The sequence below is a fragment of the Ochotona princeps genome, chromosome 30, assembly GCF_030435755.1.
Source record: "Ochotona princeps isolate mOchPri1 chromosome 30, mOchPri1.hap1, whole genome shotgun sequence".
Classification (NCBI taxonomy): Eukaryota; Metazoa; Chordata; class Mammalia; order Lagomorpha; family Ochotonidae; genus Ochotona; species Ochotona princeps.
This window is the reverse complement of record NC_080861.1, coordinates 18,735,888-18,752,392: the sequence shown is the minus strand read 5'-3', so window position 1 is coordinate 18,752,392 and position 16,505 is coordinate 18,735,888. Positions and strand designations below refer to the sequence as shown.

Below are 16,505 nucleotides of genomic sequence, written 5' to 3'. Positions count from 1 at the left end.
GGGAAGGAGCAAGGCATAGATCTGAGGTGTGAGTTAGGGAGGCTGAAAAAAAGAGCATTAGTGGGGAGAGATGCCACCCTGCCCACTCCATCAGCAGGTGCCCCACAGTCCGTGCCTTGCCCACTCTGAGCCCTGATGTCTGCCTGCTAGACAGAATGGGAACCTTCTGTTCTTAGAGCCTGTGTTGGAGACACAGTGTCAGCATTGCTAGAGTAAAAACAACTTTTTGCTGGCAAGGAGCAGGTGCAGACTCACTTCCCTGGGACACAGTCAGAGGGTTTGTAATGGCTTTGCATGCCCCCAGGGAAGTCGTTGTACTCCAGCATCTTCTGTAGCTCCACTGCCTACTCTTATGCCAAGTACTGCAACTGTTCCACCAGCACCACACGGAAAATCAGCAGTACCAACTGTATTGGAGCACAGAAAAGGCCCTGGGTGATTTTGGCCAATCACTCATTGGCTTTGGCCTGAGGTTGCTATTGTGTACAGTGAGAGATGACACTTCTTACACACGGCTATCCGCAGATTAAAACAGGCTGTTGCTTTTGGTGGCCTGAACACTTATATATCATTGCATCTTTTCTGTGCTTCCTGGGTACTTGTGAAAGGAACCTTTGTGTGCGAATTGTTGGCCGGTAACACAGTTAGTCTTGATCCTCTGTGGCTGCCTTAGCATTTCTGCATCCATACTCCTCCCTCTGAGTTGGGGTTAGGGCAGGATTCAATGCCGGGTCAGGGCAGGCCTACAATGCATGTTAACTCCTGTTCCATGTGTCACCTTCAGTACCTTAGTGGCAATCCAAACCTTTTGCCTGTTCCAGGTTGCAGCCAAGTGTTACCAAAAAGGAGGTGCGTTTGAGAAGGAGAAGTTGGCTGTGGCCCACAACACTGCTGTGAACATGAAAAACAAGAAAATCAGCCCCAGGTAGGATTCTCCAGAGAATTTTAGGTTTGCTCTGATGACAGCAGCATGTCACTTGTTTTGGTGATGGATCCGCATCCCATGGGAATGCTATTTTGTTTCTCCAGGGAAAAGCAGTTGGAATATTTGAAACTGGCTAAAACCTATTTGGAATGCAAGGAGCCAAAGCTGTCTCTGAAGTGCCTGAGCTGTGCCAAGGAGTTCCAGCTCTCTGCCCAGCTGTGTGAGAAGCTGGGAAAGGTATGCCCCCTCCCTGGCCCACAGCTGCCCCTGGGGGAACTGGGCTTCACTTGAGCAGATGGAGGGTGGGCCACTCGACCTCTGTGTGGGGCAAGAAAAAGACCACAGTCTTCCGGAGGCTCGGCCTGGCCCCGGTGACTTATTGGGCAGTCCCTTCTCTGCCTATGCAGGTTTTTAGAAATCCCTGGTGTGAGTGAGAGAGAGGGAGAGAGTGTGTGTGTGTTAATTTTCAAGGCCTGCTATTAACCGCAGGTCAAATGTTCAAACCCCAGATGGGTTTTAGAGTATCCTTGCCGTCTCTCTCTCTCTGGGTTTGCAGGCTCTCCAGGGCTTGTCATGAGGTTTTCCTGTGTTCACAGCAATTACTCTTAGATATGCATGGGCCAGCTCAGCAGTCACATGTGACCATTTACTTGAAAGTCTAAATTAATTAAAATATCATGAAGTTACAGTGCACACTGTCAGTTTCGCCAGCCACGCTGCAGGCGCCTATTGCCAAGGGAACATTCACAGCCTCACAGAATGCTCTCTTAGAGAGAGGTACTAGCTCAGAACTCCACCACTCGGAGTGGTCAGCAGGCTGGCAGTGGTCTCAGACTCCATTTGTTTGCAGCAAGCTTTAGTACAGAAAGGTGAAAGGAAACAGATGGTGATTTATAGAGCCATTTGGCATTGCTGTGCCATGCAGGGGGTGATCGTTTTCCTAGTGACTCACTTTCAGTGTGACATGGACTGGACATTTCACGCAGCCTGGTCCTTCTCTGCAGATGATTAAAGAAGCTGGAGGCCGTGTGTTCCCTGCGTGGTGACATCCTGACTGTGGCAGGAAGGCAGGGTCTTCATGAGAGAAGCATGCAACATGCTAACTCTTGAGCTTTCCTGCCCACGTGCTGGGGGTTGGGGCTGGAGGTTGAACTGTGGCCCCAACAAGACCATAAGGCTCTCTCGATGCAGTTCGTCCTGCTTCATGACTATTATGGAATGGGACAGGTTATGGGATGACAGCAAAGGTGGGGGCGTCCAGAAGCAGACATTTCAGCCTGGCTGGAAGTTTCAGTCCTAGATTCCAGGAGCTGGAAGCCAGCATCTGCCCGCCATGCTTCAGCATTGCCTCTTTGGAGACAGTCACTCCAGGACCTAGGCCTCAGCTTGTCACTTGCCTGTGTTTGCCTATTGAGTTTCTACCGTGACATCTTGTGTTCTCACCGCATCAACTGGCAAGATCTAAAAATGACCACTTGGTGGCAGCTTTTGCTTGGCTCCTGAGGCCAGATCACCTCCCTTTTTCCAGCCCCTCAAAATGTGTGCCACTCCTGGGAAGAAGTGGTTGTGGAGATGTGTGGGAATGTAAGGTTTGCTTTCAGGATTCCTGTGTTCTGTCTGCTTCCTGTCTCCAGAGAGAAGTATTGGTTTCCCTAGAAACCTTTCCAGGCCCTTGCCCTGGATGCTAGGTGGAGCCTTCCAATGGAGCGAAGTGGGCCAGAGTTGGGGGTGGGAGACTGCTGTTTGTCCCTGACTCTCTCTTTCCTGCCTTCCACTGGCCACACACCTAGTACCTCATTCGTTCACACATTTTTTTTTCTTTCTCAGAGTGGTAAGTACTGGGGAGGAAAGAAAAATGGGTAGATTTGTTAGATATACAGGGTGTGAGGTTATACTGATATGGCCAAGATGAGTCTAGGCACTTCCTAATTATGAGGTGCCTATAGAACTTGCACATGAAACTGAAAAATTTTACTTTAGCACTTCCTGAAGCTTTTCTCTTTCAATATCACCTAGTAATTTTTGGAGGGGAAGGTTTGTCAAATACGTGTTGCTGTGTCTTGCTTGTCCCCCCACCGGACCCCAGGAACAGCAAGTAGCATAATGAAATTAATTGGTAGATTCCCTATTGTGTGCCAGGCACCGTGAGTGCTGGCGAAAAGCCTAGACCTTGACCTTTGTAGAGCTTCTTTTTCCAGTTCTGGGGAGATAGAAGGATAATAGAGTCTACATGGTGTCGGTGGTGAAAAGAGCCGAGAAGAAAAGGTGGCACGATAGAAGGGAAAAAAAAAAGGTCTAGACAGTAGGGTAGATCAGAGAGCTGACTTTTGGGCAGATGTCAGCGCTGCATGGCATCGCAAGCCAAGCCCCTCACAAGCACAGGCCATCACAGCATTGCGCTGAGTCTGAGGAACAGCAGGGAACGCAGCGTTGCATGGCAAACCCACCACTGGGGTATACAGACCCTCTTGCACTTTGCAGCCATTCTTTTCTCATGGGCAGCCATAAATGCATGTATACACTGTGCGCCAGGTGAGCCAGTACAGGAGAGTGCCATGCACTGATGAAGATTTAGAAGTTCTTGATTGCCGGCAGTGAAGAGGACGCTGATGCCCAAAGCTCGCTTGACCCTGAACTACAGAAGAGCCTCACCTAATGCGGAGCTCCAGCTCAGCATGGAGCCCCTCATGTCAAGCCTGCTATTTCGTTTATGTATATAGAGATTTATTTATTTTCATTTGAGGGCAGAGTTAGAACAGAGAGAGAAAGAGAGATAGAGGGAGATAGATCTCCCATGTGTTGGTTCACTGCTGAAATGACCACAACTGTTGGAGCTGGGCTGCTTCTAAACCAGGACCCAGGAGCTTCTTCTGGGTCTCCCACATGGGTGGAAGGGACCCAGCACTCGGGTCATCCTCCTCGGCTTTTTCGTGCCATCAGCAGGGAGCTGCATCAGAAGTGCAGCAACCAGGACTCGAACTTGCACACATATGGGATGCCTGCAAAAGTTTAACCTGTGATGTAATGGTGCCAACCTTATAATAAAATAAAAACTAACATATGTTTTTTTTCCGAAGATTTATTTATCTTCAGTTGAAAAGCGGAGACAGAGAGGAAGTCATGTATCCACTGGTTCACTCCCCAAATGGCCACAATGGCCAGAGCTGAGCTGACCCAAAGCTGGGAACCATGAGCGTCTTCCTGGCCTCCCACATGGGTGCAGGGGCCCAAGGCCCCTGCTGATTTCCCACGTCGTAAGAAGTGGGCTAAATGAAAAGTGAAGTAGCCAAAACACGGACTGGTGCCCATATGGGTTGTCTACATTTACAAGAGAAGGATTAGCCTGGAACATCATGGTGCCACCCCTCTAAGTATTTATTTTAAGCTTATCTAAATGGCGTCCTGTCTGTTGCTTACTTTTTCCCACTCCCTGTGAGTAGTGTGACAATTTGACCCTGATTCTGAGCACTGATGGTGTTCTGGAGTGACATTCACTGCACTGGTTTGTTTACTTCCCAGCTGGATGTCTGGGTGGTCAGCAGGTCTGGGCTGCCACACAGCCTCACACCAAGAGTGCAGTATGTCTGCCTGTGGGCCTGTGCCTGCGGTGGGCCTGTGCCTGCGGGGGGCCTGTGGCCCCCAGAACATGCGTATACTTTCCCTTACTAACAGTAGTCCCTTTGCTTTCTGGAGTGGGCTATGCCACTTTGCGCATGGGGGTTTCAGTTTTTCCATATTCTTATCTGTGTTCAGTGGGTTCTGCTTCTCCGATTTTGCAACCTGGTGGAAGTACCTCAGTGCAGCTTTCGTTTATATTTCTCTGTTAGTAGGACTGAACATTTTCCTCTGTTTATTACTCATTCAAGTTTCCCCCTAGTTTACTTTGCCTAGCTTTGTGCTGTGTTTTCAGGAAAGCATTTTTTCTTGTTGTAGGCAACTCTGAAGTTCTAGACCTATCCAATCCAGTCTTGTAGCCACTAGTCATGAGTGAACATTTAAACTTGAAGTGATTAAATTACATAGAATTAAAAACTTCAGTTCTTTGATTTCACTGCCCACATTTCAAAGGCTCCAAATTCAGATGTGTCTAATGGTGAGAAACTGGATAACACAGATATACAACATTTCTGTCTTCATGGACAGTCTGTCGGATAGTGCTGGTAACGTTTGTCTTCTATTAATTGTTTCACATATTCTTTATCAAACAGTTTTGATAGAATCAAATCCATCAATTTTTCACGTTTTGTAAAACTCAGGGTCACAAAGACAATGCTTTATGTTTTTCCTTAGAAGTTTTCCCATTTATGGTCTTAATCCATCAAGGGCTTGCTTATAAACATAGAAAAGGTTATAGTTTACATTGTTCCCTGTTAAAATAACCAGTTTACCTAATTGCTATTTCTGTTTTAGCCTTTTTAAACTTGATTCTAGCAAATAGACATGTGTTCTGCCTCTTTATTATTCGCACTATCAGTATATTCTTAAGATCACAAAAGTCATGAATACTCTGAAAAGTAAACTTGCTCTGTCCTAGATAAGAGATGCTGCCTATTTCTATAAACGAAGCCAGTGCTACAAGGATGCTTTCAGATGCTTTGAGCAGATCCAGGAATTTGATCTGGCTCTCAAAATGTACTGCCAAGAGGAGCTCTTTGAAGAAGCGGCTGTCGCAGTGGAAAAGTAGGTGGTTTTTTCCTCGCCTGTCTCCCTTCCCTGGGGGCAGCTTGCCTTGGGTGAGACTGTCCTTCCCTTGAGGAGTAGGGCGATTATGTCACCCTCCCCCTGGGTGTGGCCTTGGGTGCTGGCTCAGGAGTCAGACTGAGATTTCTGCTCTCTAGTGAGCTCTGATAGTCAGATGAAAGGTGTGTGTATTTAACAAAGTAGGCGGACTTGGTAGAATCAAGAAGAGCCTTTCAGAGCACAGTTCAGCCACCTGCACGGCCAAAGAGGAGACTCACGGGTTGGATGATAAGGGGGGAGATAAATATGACCACTTGTGTATGTTTCCAGCCCCATCTCAGTCTTTCTCATTGATCACATACCACAGTGAGTGTAGTTATGCGTCCAGAATCATGTTGGTGCTTTGATGAAAATTGAAGAGATTTTTAAGGATAATTTTGACTGTGCATACATTTTGTTGTACAGCCTCACTTTCTTTTCTGATTAACCTTTTAAAAGTATTTATTTATTTGAAAGAGTTAAATAGAGACAGGGAGGGAGAGAGAGAGAGCAAGAGCATTTCCATGTGCTGGTGCATTCCCTAGATGGCCAGAGCAGCCGTGCGTAGATAAGGCTGAAGCTGAGAGCCAGGAGCTTTTTCTGGATCTTCCATGAGGGGTGACAGGAGCCCAAGTGTGTGGACTGTCGTCCACTGCTTTTCCCAGGCCATGAGCAGGGAGCTGGATTGGAAGAGCAGCTGGGACACGACTGGCACCCATATGGGATGCTGGCATTGCAGCCCAGCAGCTTGTAACTGCTATGCTCCAGTGTGGGCTCCATAGATAAGCTTAACTCCCATCTGCTTGAGTTGCACCTTCACAATGTTGGGGAATTAAGCACACAAAGTCTGGTTCCTATCCAAAATATTTTGTCATTGATTATTATCCCAGTGACTGTCAGTTTTAAAAATTCTTGAACGTTTAACAAAGTTTAGGTCTTATTCTGTGATACCAACATATTGGTATTTTAATCAGGTTGTTATGTGATGTATTTTGGAGAGAAGCTTTTTGTATCCGTTGGGTGATAAGTTGGCAGTTTGTATCCTCTCTGTAGGTATGAAGAAATGCTGAAGACCAAGACCTTCCCCATTCCCAAGCTCTCCTACTCTGCCAGTCAGTTTTACTTGGCAGCTGCGGCCAAGCATCTGAGTGCCAACAGGACTGAGGAGATGCTAGCTGTCCTGTCGAAGCTGGATGTGGAAGACCAGCTGGTGTTCCTGAAGTCTCGGAGGTGCCTAGCAGAAGCTGCAGACCTGCTCGACAGGGAAGGCCGCAGGGAAGAGGCCGCCCTGCTGATGAAGCAGCATGGTTATCTCCTGGAGGCCGCTAGACTCACAGCTGACAAGGACTTCCAGGCCTCCTGTCTGCTGGCAGCTGCTCGCCTTAACGTGGCCAGGGATGCTGACCTGGAACATACCAAGGTCATCCTAAGGGAAGCACTGGATCTCTGCTATCAAACCAGCCAGTTGTCTGGCATGGCAGAGGCCCAGTTCCTGCAGGGGGTCATCCTGAAAGACTTCCAGAAACTCAAGGATGCCTTTTTCAAGTTCAACATGCTCAACCATTCGGCAGGAGTGGTAGAAGCACTCTATGAGGCAGTCAGTCAGTGTGAGGCTGAGACCGAGAAGGTTCTGGCCCTGGCCCCGGGGGGCTTGGAAGTCCTCCTCAGTCTGGTCAGGGCCCTGGCGAGAGTGACCACCAATGCTGAGAAGGAGATGGTCAAGTCTTGCTTTGACTTTTTTGGGATTTCTCAGGTGGATGCCAAGTATTGCCAGATAGCTCAGAATGACCGTGGGCCCATATCAAGGCTAATTTTTGACCTGGGTTTGAACTTGAGAGAGAAGAAAACAAAAGACTATTTCTTGATCATGACAGAACAGGTGAAACTGGCTCTTAACAAACACCTTCTGAACAGGCTGTGTCAGATCACACGGAGCCTGCTTGGGAAGACCTACCCTGGGGTGTGCAGCAGGTTTATCGTAGGCTTAAAATGTAAGGAGAAAAGCTGTGAAGATTTCCACAGGCCTCTGCGGCGTTGTGAGGCCAAGTGTTTGGTGCAGTCAAAAATGCACCTGGTGTCAATCAATGGATTGCTTTTGGAAGCCAAAAGAGTATTCCCTGAAATCTTAGCGGAAGAATTGAAAGAGATCGATTGTATTTTGTCTACAGATAGGTACGGCCTCTGCAAGTCCTTCCTAAATGCCCTCTTTCCCAAGCATTTCCACCAGAGAGTGTTGTCGGAAAATCCCATGGCATGCAAAGAAATCCTCAAACCAGATTACAAGTCCTTCCGCTCCTACAGGTGTGCTCTCAAAGAGTACATCCATTTCCTGTTTCAGAACGAGAGGGCGCGCAGCCGCCGGGAATCCACAGACCTGTGGCTCAGTGCCATGCAGGCTTTCCTTCTGTCCTCCCACTACCCAGAGGAGTTTGAAAAGCTGCTCCAGCAGGAGGAGGACAACTACCACAGGGAACTCAGAGCTCTGGAGTCTGAAGGAGAGGACCAGGAGGGCCGGGGGAGAGGCAGCAGGACGAAGAGAATAGAAGGGAAGTTCGGCATGCTGCTTCCCAATAAAGATGATGACAGTGTAGAGAAGACCCATTTGTGCTTCATCCGCCTTCTGGAAAACTGTATCGACCAATTCTATGTGCACAGGAACCCAGAAGACTACAAGAGGCTCTTCTTCCGTTTCATGAATGTTCTCATCAAGAGGTGCAAGGAGCCACTCATCCCCAGCATTGGGAACACAGTGGCCTTATTGGAGTGCCAGTTTGTCCACTGTGCAGTGGTGCTGGCCCGCCTGTGGAAGAATGGCATCCTATGCCTCCCCAAAAGCTACATTGCGCTCTTACACTACTGGGAGTTCCTGTTCACCAAGAAAGACAAGGAGCACGGGGATGCTTTCTCCATCATTCAGGACTACAAACCCAAGGATGTGACAAGAGCCATTCAGGACTTCCGGTTCCACCTCTCCTACCTCGTGAAGGTGCTGTGTGGCTACGAGAATGTGCACTTCAATGTCCTGCTTGACGCCTTCAGTGAAATTGCCTACGTGGTCTCAGGCGAGGCTGAGCGGACGCTGGTGCTGTGCTTGGTGCTGTTGGTGAACGCCCAGGAAGTCCTGCAGCCATACTGCAAGCCCCTTCTCTACCGCCACTTCCAGGAGATCCAAAGGAGGCTGCAGCTGATGCGTGTGGAGTGTCCAGGTCAGGTTCCCAAGAGACTCCTGAAGGTGGTGAAGCGGGTGTTGGCAGCGGTCAGTATGAAGTCGGTGGTGGAAGCGCTGCAGGATCTGCTGTATGAGCGCGATGAAGAATATCTGATGGACTGCCAGTGGCGGTGGGACAGCGTGCAGACCCAAGGGCCCGTCGTCCGTGGGCTTTACCACGAAGAAGTCAAACTGAGCCGCTTGCTCAATATGGACCCCGTGAACTCCTTTGCAGAATCTGAGTGTGAGTTAGGTCAGGATGAGACCGACGAGCTGGCACTGGAAGGCCGGGACCACTTCCTGGCTGCCATCCTTCTGCAGAAGCAGCGCAAGACCTCCATCCACCGCAAGCTAAGGAGAGTGTGCCTCGTGGTGTCGCTCTGTGTCAGCTGGAGGAGAAGGGTGAGCACCCAGGCGGAGGGAATCCCAGACGAGACCAGGGAGGCAGGAACCGGGAATTTCAAAAAGGCTGATGTGGACAGCACCCAGTGTGACCTGTGTGGAGTCAAGTTCAGCCGCTGCCCTGAGAACTATCTGAGCTCCAGCAAAGCGTTCGTGGGAACAGCTTCAGAAGTGATGGTCCTCTCCAGGGCTGAGCTGGCAGGGAAGGAGTGTCTGGAGAGGAACAGCGAATCTTACGAGCGGCACATCCATCTAGACGGCCACAAGAAACAGCAAGCGGCCTACCAGAAGTACAAGGAGTTCTTCCAGGAGAAGGTGGACCCAGCCATTGCGGAAGGGAAGCTGGTGATGCGGGACATTGAGCAGAGCATTTGGATCCGCAGTCACGTGGGCTCCAAAGAGCACAGCCACATGCTGCAGGGGAAGGTTCAGGAACATATCAAGAGGGTGTTGGATATGGTGGAGGATCTCTACAGGAGGAAGGCTTGGGCTGCAGGTAAGGGAGTGCCGGCCGCATTAGACTCCGGCTTTGAAAACCCTTGTTAGTGTGAAGGCTCTGGCCTCTGACTTGAACATCGTGAGGTCTTCACAGTAGCAAAGGTGCAGGCGAGAATATGTTTGGACTACCCCCACTTCGTTGAAAATGCTGCTGTTTTCTTGGGGTGCCATGGCTTCTCCAGGCACCAGAGATGAGAAAATGGTATGTTGATTCTAGAGAGAAGAAATGAGGAGAATGTTTTAAAGTGTTAAGAAAATATGTCGACCCTCTGCTGATTGATTCACTCAACGATCCTTTCTCAAGCACCTAGTGTGTGCTGATGGCCCCGCTAGGGCCTGCAAGCAGGTCCCTTCCTTCCAGGAGGGTGCTTAAGCCATACCGCTGTGACCTCTGTAGAGTATGAAGTCTTAGCTGGCCTTCAAATTGAGTTTCCCCAAGCTTCCTTGTTAGCCGCTGCTTCACAGTGTGGAAAGGAAGCCAAGTTTAAAATTCACAAAGTTGTACATCTGAGAGCAGTCTCGGACACAGATGCTCTCTCCAGTTCAGGACTTCCTGGGATTTTGAATACAAGCTTCCTTGAAAGGTTTGCCGCGCGCTGTCTGTTGACTCACAGCAATGGCGCCACGCTGGCTTTTAACTGGGACTCTCGTGGGGGCAACAGGCGGTTCTGAGCCTCTTAACTGGAGAGAGCTGTCCTCAGCCAAAGCACACGGACCAGCGTTGGGGTCATGAAGACTTTGGTCCTCCGTTTTCTGTGGCAGCCTCTTCCACTCACACCTGCTCTTCTCTGATTGCTGTAGCGGAAGAGGGGATGACTCGGCTGCTCAGCATCTTGATCCTGTCAGTCAAGGATGCTAAGGAGTGGTTTGTGAAAACAGAGGCCCACCTCAAAGAAGAAGGTAAGGGATCCTTCAGTCCACTCCTAGAGAATGTTTGGGCTCCCAAGTGCATCTGAAGTGGGGCTGTCCAGGGACATCCCAATTGGCTTCTCACCGTCTAGTGGGTCAACTCCAAGGAAACAAATAATTACCAAATCGTATCTTGAGTTTCTTCAGGTGCCTGTGAAGGCCCAATCCGGGTTCATGGTAGCTGCTGAAAATGTCTTCTACTGCTCATGAACTGTTATTGATGACTTTTAGCCTCTGCACCCACTCCGTACAGTGACCCATGAAGACAATCAAAACCCCCACCCTTGATAAATACAGTTAAGTGTGTTTGCTGTTCATTAAGTCAGCGGTTATCTGTTGAGTATCTGGTAGGTTCTGGGGTCCCCACTCCACCTTGGCCTTGGCTTTTTCCTGTCCTGAGGAAGCAAACACAGTTGTTGGGGAAGCAAGCCTGCATCTTCCTACAGAGGCTTAAAGCCTCACCCAGAGTGAGTCAGCTTCTCTTTCCCCTATGATCAGAACCCCCCCCCCCCTTCTCCACCATCCTGAAAGTCTTCCTTTTTGCTGCTGCCCCCTGCTGGCCAGACCACTCTTGGACCCTTTCACCAGCCCCAAATGCTTTGAAGTCCTGATCTGGCAGGTCCCAGAGCCAGCGGAGACTTGAAGGGAATTGGTGCACATGTGTTTGTCCGTAAAAAAAATCTTCAGCGTAGAACCTCCTCTGGGGACCATGATTTTGGGATGGTTTCAAGGTGTGCTAAGCCAGACCTTTCCTGACTGCTTTGGCTTAAGGGTTGCAACATGAGGCCAGGGGAAGCAGCCTATAAGGTATCATTTTGGAGACTTGCGCTCACTTAGGGAAGCAAAACCTGTGCCAGGAAGGAGCATCCTTTGGCTCTGTGGTGGAGAGCTGTGTTTCTTTCATTTAAAACAACTCTTGCAGAGACACTGGGATGTCTTGCAGTGGAGTGGGAAAAGAAATCAGTCTCTGTACTTTGCCTCTGCTTTTGACTTTCAACAGGTATTGTCCAGGAAGATCATTACGAAAACGAAGTTGAAGACTTTGGCGAGCTGTGTCCCAGAAGACGTCCACGGAAATGTGGAAAGCAGAGAAAATCGTAAAGTTGACACACTTGGCTGCCACCTAAACCTTCCGAACATTCCATCCTAACTTAAAACTCTTTGTGCGGGGGCGAGGGGCGGGGCAGGAGAGAAGAAGAATATAAGCTCTCAGAAAAACAGAGCAGAGGAGTCTAGCCACACCTTTGCTGTTCGCTCTCCTTGTTTCTCTGCTGAGTGACTCTGTCCTCTTTAGGGACCTCTGAAGTGATTCCAAGTTCAAGTCCAGCAGTATTCGTTGCCCCCAACTATAATGCTTGGATCAGAGGAGTCATTAGCTGGGGTCCCCACTCCACCTTGGCCTTGGCTGTTTCCTGTCCTGAGGAAGGTCAGTAGCAGGGGAGGAGGTGTTTCAGATGGATCCCCTCCCTCGCTGCTGCAGCGCTGCCTAACACGAGAGCTTGTGCGCCCCTTGGCCCTGTGGGCTCTGCTTCTGGCCACCGGAGCCCAGCCTGCTTTCTGTCTCGTCCTCTCCAAGCCCGTTTGGAGTGTGATTCTCTCCATCACATTTGTTAACCCCTCTTCTCTCTGTGGCCCTGCTCTCCTTTCTTGAATTTTTGGTGACCATTCTGAGCTCCCTGTCACAGTCAGACTACCTCAATGTAGTCGGGAGTTCACCCAGCGGCCCGTGGCCATCCCTTCTCGGGACGTGTTTCTGGGGAGGTTCTCAGCCGGCCTCTCCAAGGTGGTTGGAGCTCTGCTTGGCCATGGTGCAGCCATTCTGAAAGGTGTTTTATACTCAGCCTTTCACTAGTTTTCTTGATTCTTCCTGCCAGGTTTGCTACCTTGGCTTAGGTTGACGTTCCGAGTTTCCGTCGGCTGAGGTTGCATTGTGGGATAATGACCCACAGGACTGCTGGTTGGGAACAGATGGACAGAGGCGGAAGCCAGCCTTTCAAGTGCCAGTCCGCTGGGATTTGGTTGTGAATCACCGTCACGTGGCTGGTGGATGCTTGGGGCGAGGTGTAGGTCTGCGTACAGGAAGCCATTGTTCTCCCGTCCACCCAGTGCACCAGCAGCCGGTGTATAGTACAATGTGGGTAGCCGCCGTGCCTCTCTGATGGTCACTGTCCACTCTTCACACCCCTCGGCTCCAGCTGGTGTGAAAGGTCAGACCGCTTTAACCTTTTAGTGTTTTGTCCTTGCAACAGAATCAACTTTTGCCTCCACGCTGCTGCTACTCCTGCTGCTCAGTGTTGTCCCTGTTCTTTCTGGGTGACCTTGAATCCTCGCGATGTTTATAGGTGTGATTTTTATTAGGTTATGTTTCTAGCTTTTATTCCAGGTGTCTTTTATAAGCTTGACTTGCCAGGAAAAAAAAATACCCAATCAAATATTGCTGTATTATCACATTTTTATAAAGTTGAATTGTTTCTCTCGCCTGCTGCTGCTGTTTTCTTCATTTCTAATCTCTGCTCAGAGAATAAAGACATGAATCTGAGAAGTGCTTCCCCTTCCGGCCAGCTGTTTGAGGCTGGCTGGGCTTGGAGTTCACTTTGGCCTCTGAAAATAGGAAGTCCAGAAATGGGGCAGGGACTCACAGGAGGTTGGAGTGTTTCTAAGGCTGGCCCTGCACACATTCGTCTCAGTTTGGGAGCACCCAAGCTAGCAGGGCTGGGACTGTGAGCAGCTCTGTCAATGCTGTGAGCTAGAGCTTCCTCCCAAGGAATGCCGCCCTGGGAGACAAGCATCCTGGGATGGAATTCCTCTCCTGCCCTTCCTGAATCGTGTAACCTGGGATGAGTCAGCTCAGTTCACCACTGAGTGCTTCAGTGCGACTCCTGCTGTGGGAGTGGGACAGAAATGGGGAAAAACAGCGATGCCAGAGATGTGAGTTCTCTGCCTAATGACAGCATTTGCCTAACATAGCTGGGCCTCAGCTTCCCCTTTTGGGAAACCGGTGTCAGGTCTGTGCAGCCCGATGCAGAGCTGTTAACGTGCCTTTGAATACACAGCTCGGGTCTTAGTGCCGTGTTGTTAGGGTTTGCTGGTGGCAGGCGGCAGGGCAAGCTTCAGAACCTGTGCTTCAAGATGAAAGAAGCTCAGCACTGCACAGACCGTCCTGCTGCCTCGGCCTGTCCCATAGAACTGGCGGAGCCCCCCTCCGCCTCTCTCACTGCGGCAGCCCTCAGAGAAGGGATGTGGAGATTGGGAGAGGAGATGGGGTTCAAAGGATCAGCCCAGCCCCCTGATGGAGACTTGCCTGGGTGTACAGAGGATGGAAGCATATGTTGGGGAGCCCCAAGATCCCTCTGTGCTTTAGCAATTCACCAAGAGGGACTCCAGGACTCAGGCTGCATGCAGTGGTTGTCACAGCTCTCGATTTATTGTAGCAAAAGCAAACCACATGGAGAGAGCCAAGGGAAATAGCACGTGGGATGCAGTTTGGGGCATACCAGGGGCAGGCTGCCAGGAGTTCCTTCCTTCATCACAAAGAATGTGGCCCAGCAGCAAAGCTGTCAAAACTGAGGACATGTGAAGTGTTGCCACTCAGGGGAGCTTGTTGGAGACTCAGGGCCCAGAGTCGTCCCCAGGGAATGGTCATGGAGGTGTCTTCTGCCCAGCACGTATCAGAGCAGAGTCTCCGAAGGAGCACCGACATTGAGCAAAAAGCACGTTGTGCGTACACTTCAGGCGCTGTGAGACAGGCTGGTCCTGCTGGGACTGGAGAGAGCCCTCTGCATTGTTCCAGACTGCAGCCGAGGGCCACCCTCCTGAGCCGGCCCTTCAGATGACAGCAGACAGGCCTGCTCCGTCACAGTTTGCCTCAAAGGGCAATTTGCCATGATCGTCCCCCTCGTTCACCTTACAGAGACCCTTCAAGTGCATATGCTAGCGTTGTGCCACATGTCAAAGGAGGTACACTTTCAGGGGCAGTGCATCTTCTAAAATCCTAGCTCAAAACACCCATTTTTTCCCCCCCTGGCCTGGCATTGTGGCATAGAGAGTTAAGCTGCTACCTGCAATGCCAGCATTTCATATGAGCTGCGGTTTGAGTCCTGCCTGCTACACTTCCAATCCGGCTCCGTGGTAATGTGCATTTAAAAAGTAACAAAGGATATTCCAAATGCTTGGGTCCCCGCACCTGTATGAGAGATTGGCTGAAGCTCCTGGCTCTTGGCTTCGGCCTGGCCCAGCCATTGCTACTTTCTGGGGAGTGAGACCGTGGATGAAAAATGGAAGATCTCTTTCTCTGTACCTCTGCCTTCGAAATCAATCAATCAATCTTAAAAAAAAAAAAGAAAAAAGGAAAATACCACCTCCAACAAAACAGATTTTCCCAGTGGCTTCGACATTGATCACATGCCTTTTTAACCAGCGGTAACCAGTGGGAATGTTCAGCTGCTTTGAGGGCTGAAGAGAGAGGCGAGCCCTCTCATCCTCTTCCTCCTCTACTCATGCTTGGGCCCGGTCACTCATTCTTAACCAAGGCCTCTTGTTCTTAGATTCTTGCCGTGACAGGAGTCCAGCCTTCCAAGGACTGAAGGTAGGATCCAACAGCATCCCAAGCTGTCTGTTAACACCTTAGTACCTTAGTGATTACTGGTGAGAAAGCAGGTGCTGAGTTTGGGGCTGAGTGTGGGTCACAAAACCGAGGCCAGGAGCCAGGAGTCCTGCCAGCCAGCACTGTCTGCCTTAGGACGAAGGCACCACGGTCAGTGGGATAAATGCCAGCATCATTTCTCGGGGCCTATTGCAGCCGAGCAGTATCACTGCACAGAGGAGTATGCCAGCCTGTTGGCAGTCAGCTCACGCCCTTCAGCTCCTCATTAGTTCTGGTGCAACGCTGTTTCCTGTAGGACAGTGGAATTAGCCAATAAGGAAATAAAGGTGGGTTCTTTTACCACCTACCTGAGTCGCCTGACCTCTGACCCTTCAGGGCCTGGACAGAGCAGCTGCCCTCATCATTCCCAGTGACCAGCACAGCACAACACGGCTCTGGAAGCCATCAGTTTTCCTCTGCCTTGGGTGCGGTCACCCATCACTCCCCTGGGTATGTAGGCCACCTGCAGGAATCCCATTCCTGTATCATCAGATCCAGGACAGAGAGAGCCTGTCGGTAACCTTGTCTTGTCTCAGTTCCCCACAGTGGTCACTTGCAGTTCAGGATGAACCCCAGGCTTGCTGGACACTTTGATCAACACTGACCACCACAAGAACACCCACTCAGAGTTCACGTTAACCCTGTTCTGTGGATGGGGGACATTATTACTCATAGGCCCTGGTTGTCGTCAAGGTCTGCCCCGTTAGCTGGGGCACATCCACTGTGGAATTCTCCAGTGTCATGGAGCAGACTTTACCCACGGGGCTGAGTCCAGGGCTGCCAACTGGGCACAGGGTTCATGGCACATGGGAGGAATGGGGCCATGAGGTAGACAAGGCAGCACCCCGCCCTCTAGGGCAGAACAGGATCAGGCCTCAGCCCGGGAAAATGACCAAGGGTTGAAAACACAGTTTTAAAGTATATAGCAACTCCCCAGTTTTATTCAAGATACATGAGAAGTTTGACTGTTAAATGTTAATGCCATTGAACGCAAGCGTCTGTGTTTCTACCCACCTTCAGCATGGCTTTGATAATCCTGAGCACTTTTTTTAGCATTTTAAAAATTATTATTTTCCATGATAACAGTTTTGAAGGTATATGGATTCCCCTCCCTGCCATCTCCCCTCCCTTCTTCCTTGTTCTCCCCGTTTCCTGTACCCCATCCCCCCCATTAGCACAGCAGAATAGTTCTTCAGAAGTAG

At 50.1% G+C, this 16,505-nt stretch overlaps 1 protein-coding gene across 2 annotated transcripts in view; it reads left to right on the top strand.

The window, feature by feature from the left end:
• The window catches only part of TRANK1 (tetratricopeptide repeat and ankyrin repeat containing 1), an 86,057-nt gene extending 74,142 nt beyond the window's left edge, over nt 1-11,915 (top strand). For both annotated transcript variants that reach the window (XM_058657153.1, XM_058657152.1), the window contains exons 18-23: nt 822-925; nt 1,030-1,162; nt 5,460-5,605; nt 6,698-9,750; nt 10,554-10,652; nt 11,662-11,915. In XM_058657153.1, coding sequence (XP_058513136.1) covers nt 822-925; nt 1,030-1,162; nt 5,460-5,605; nt 6,698-9,750; nt 10,554-10,652; nt 11,662-11,762 — 3,636 coding nt within the window. In that variant the 3' untranslated portion in view covers nt 11,763-11,915. The remainder of the gene's footprint in view (nt 1-821; nt 926-1,029; nt 1,163-5,459; nt 5,606-6,697; nt 9,751-10,553; nt 10,653-11,661) is intronic.
• Nucleotides 11,916-16,505: the final 4,590 nt, after the last annotated feature.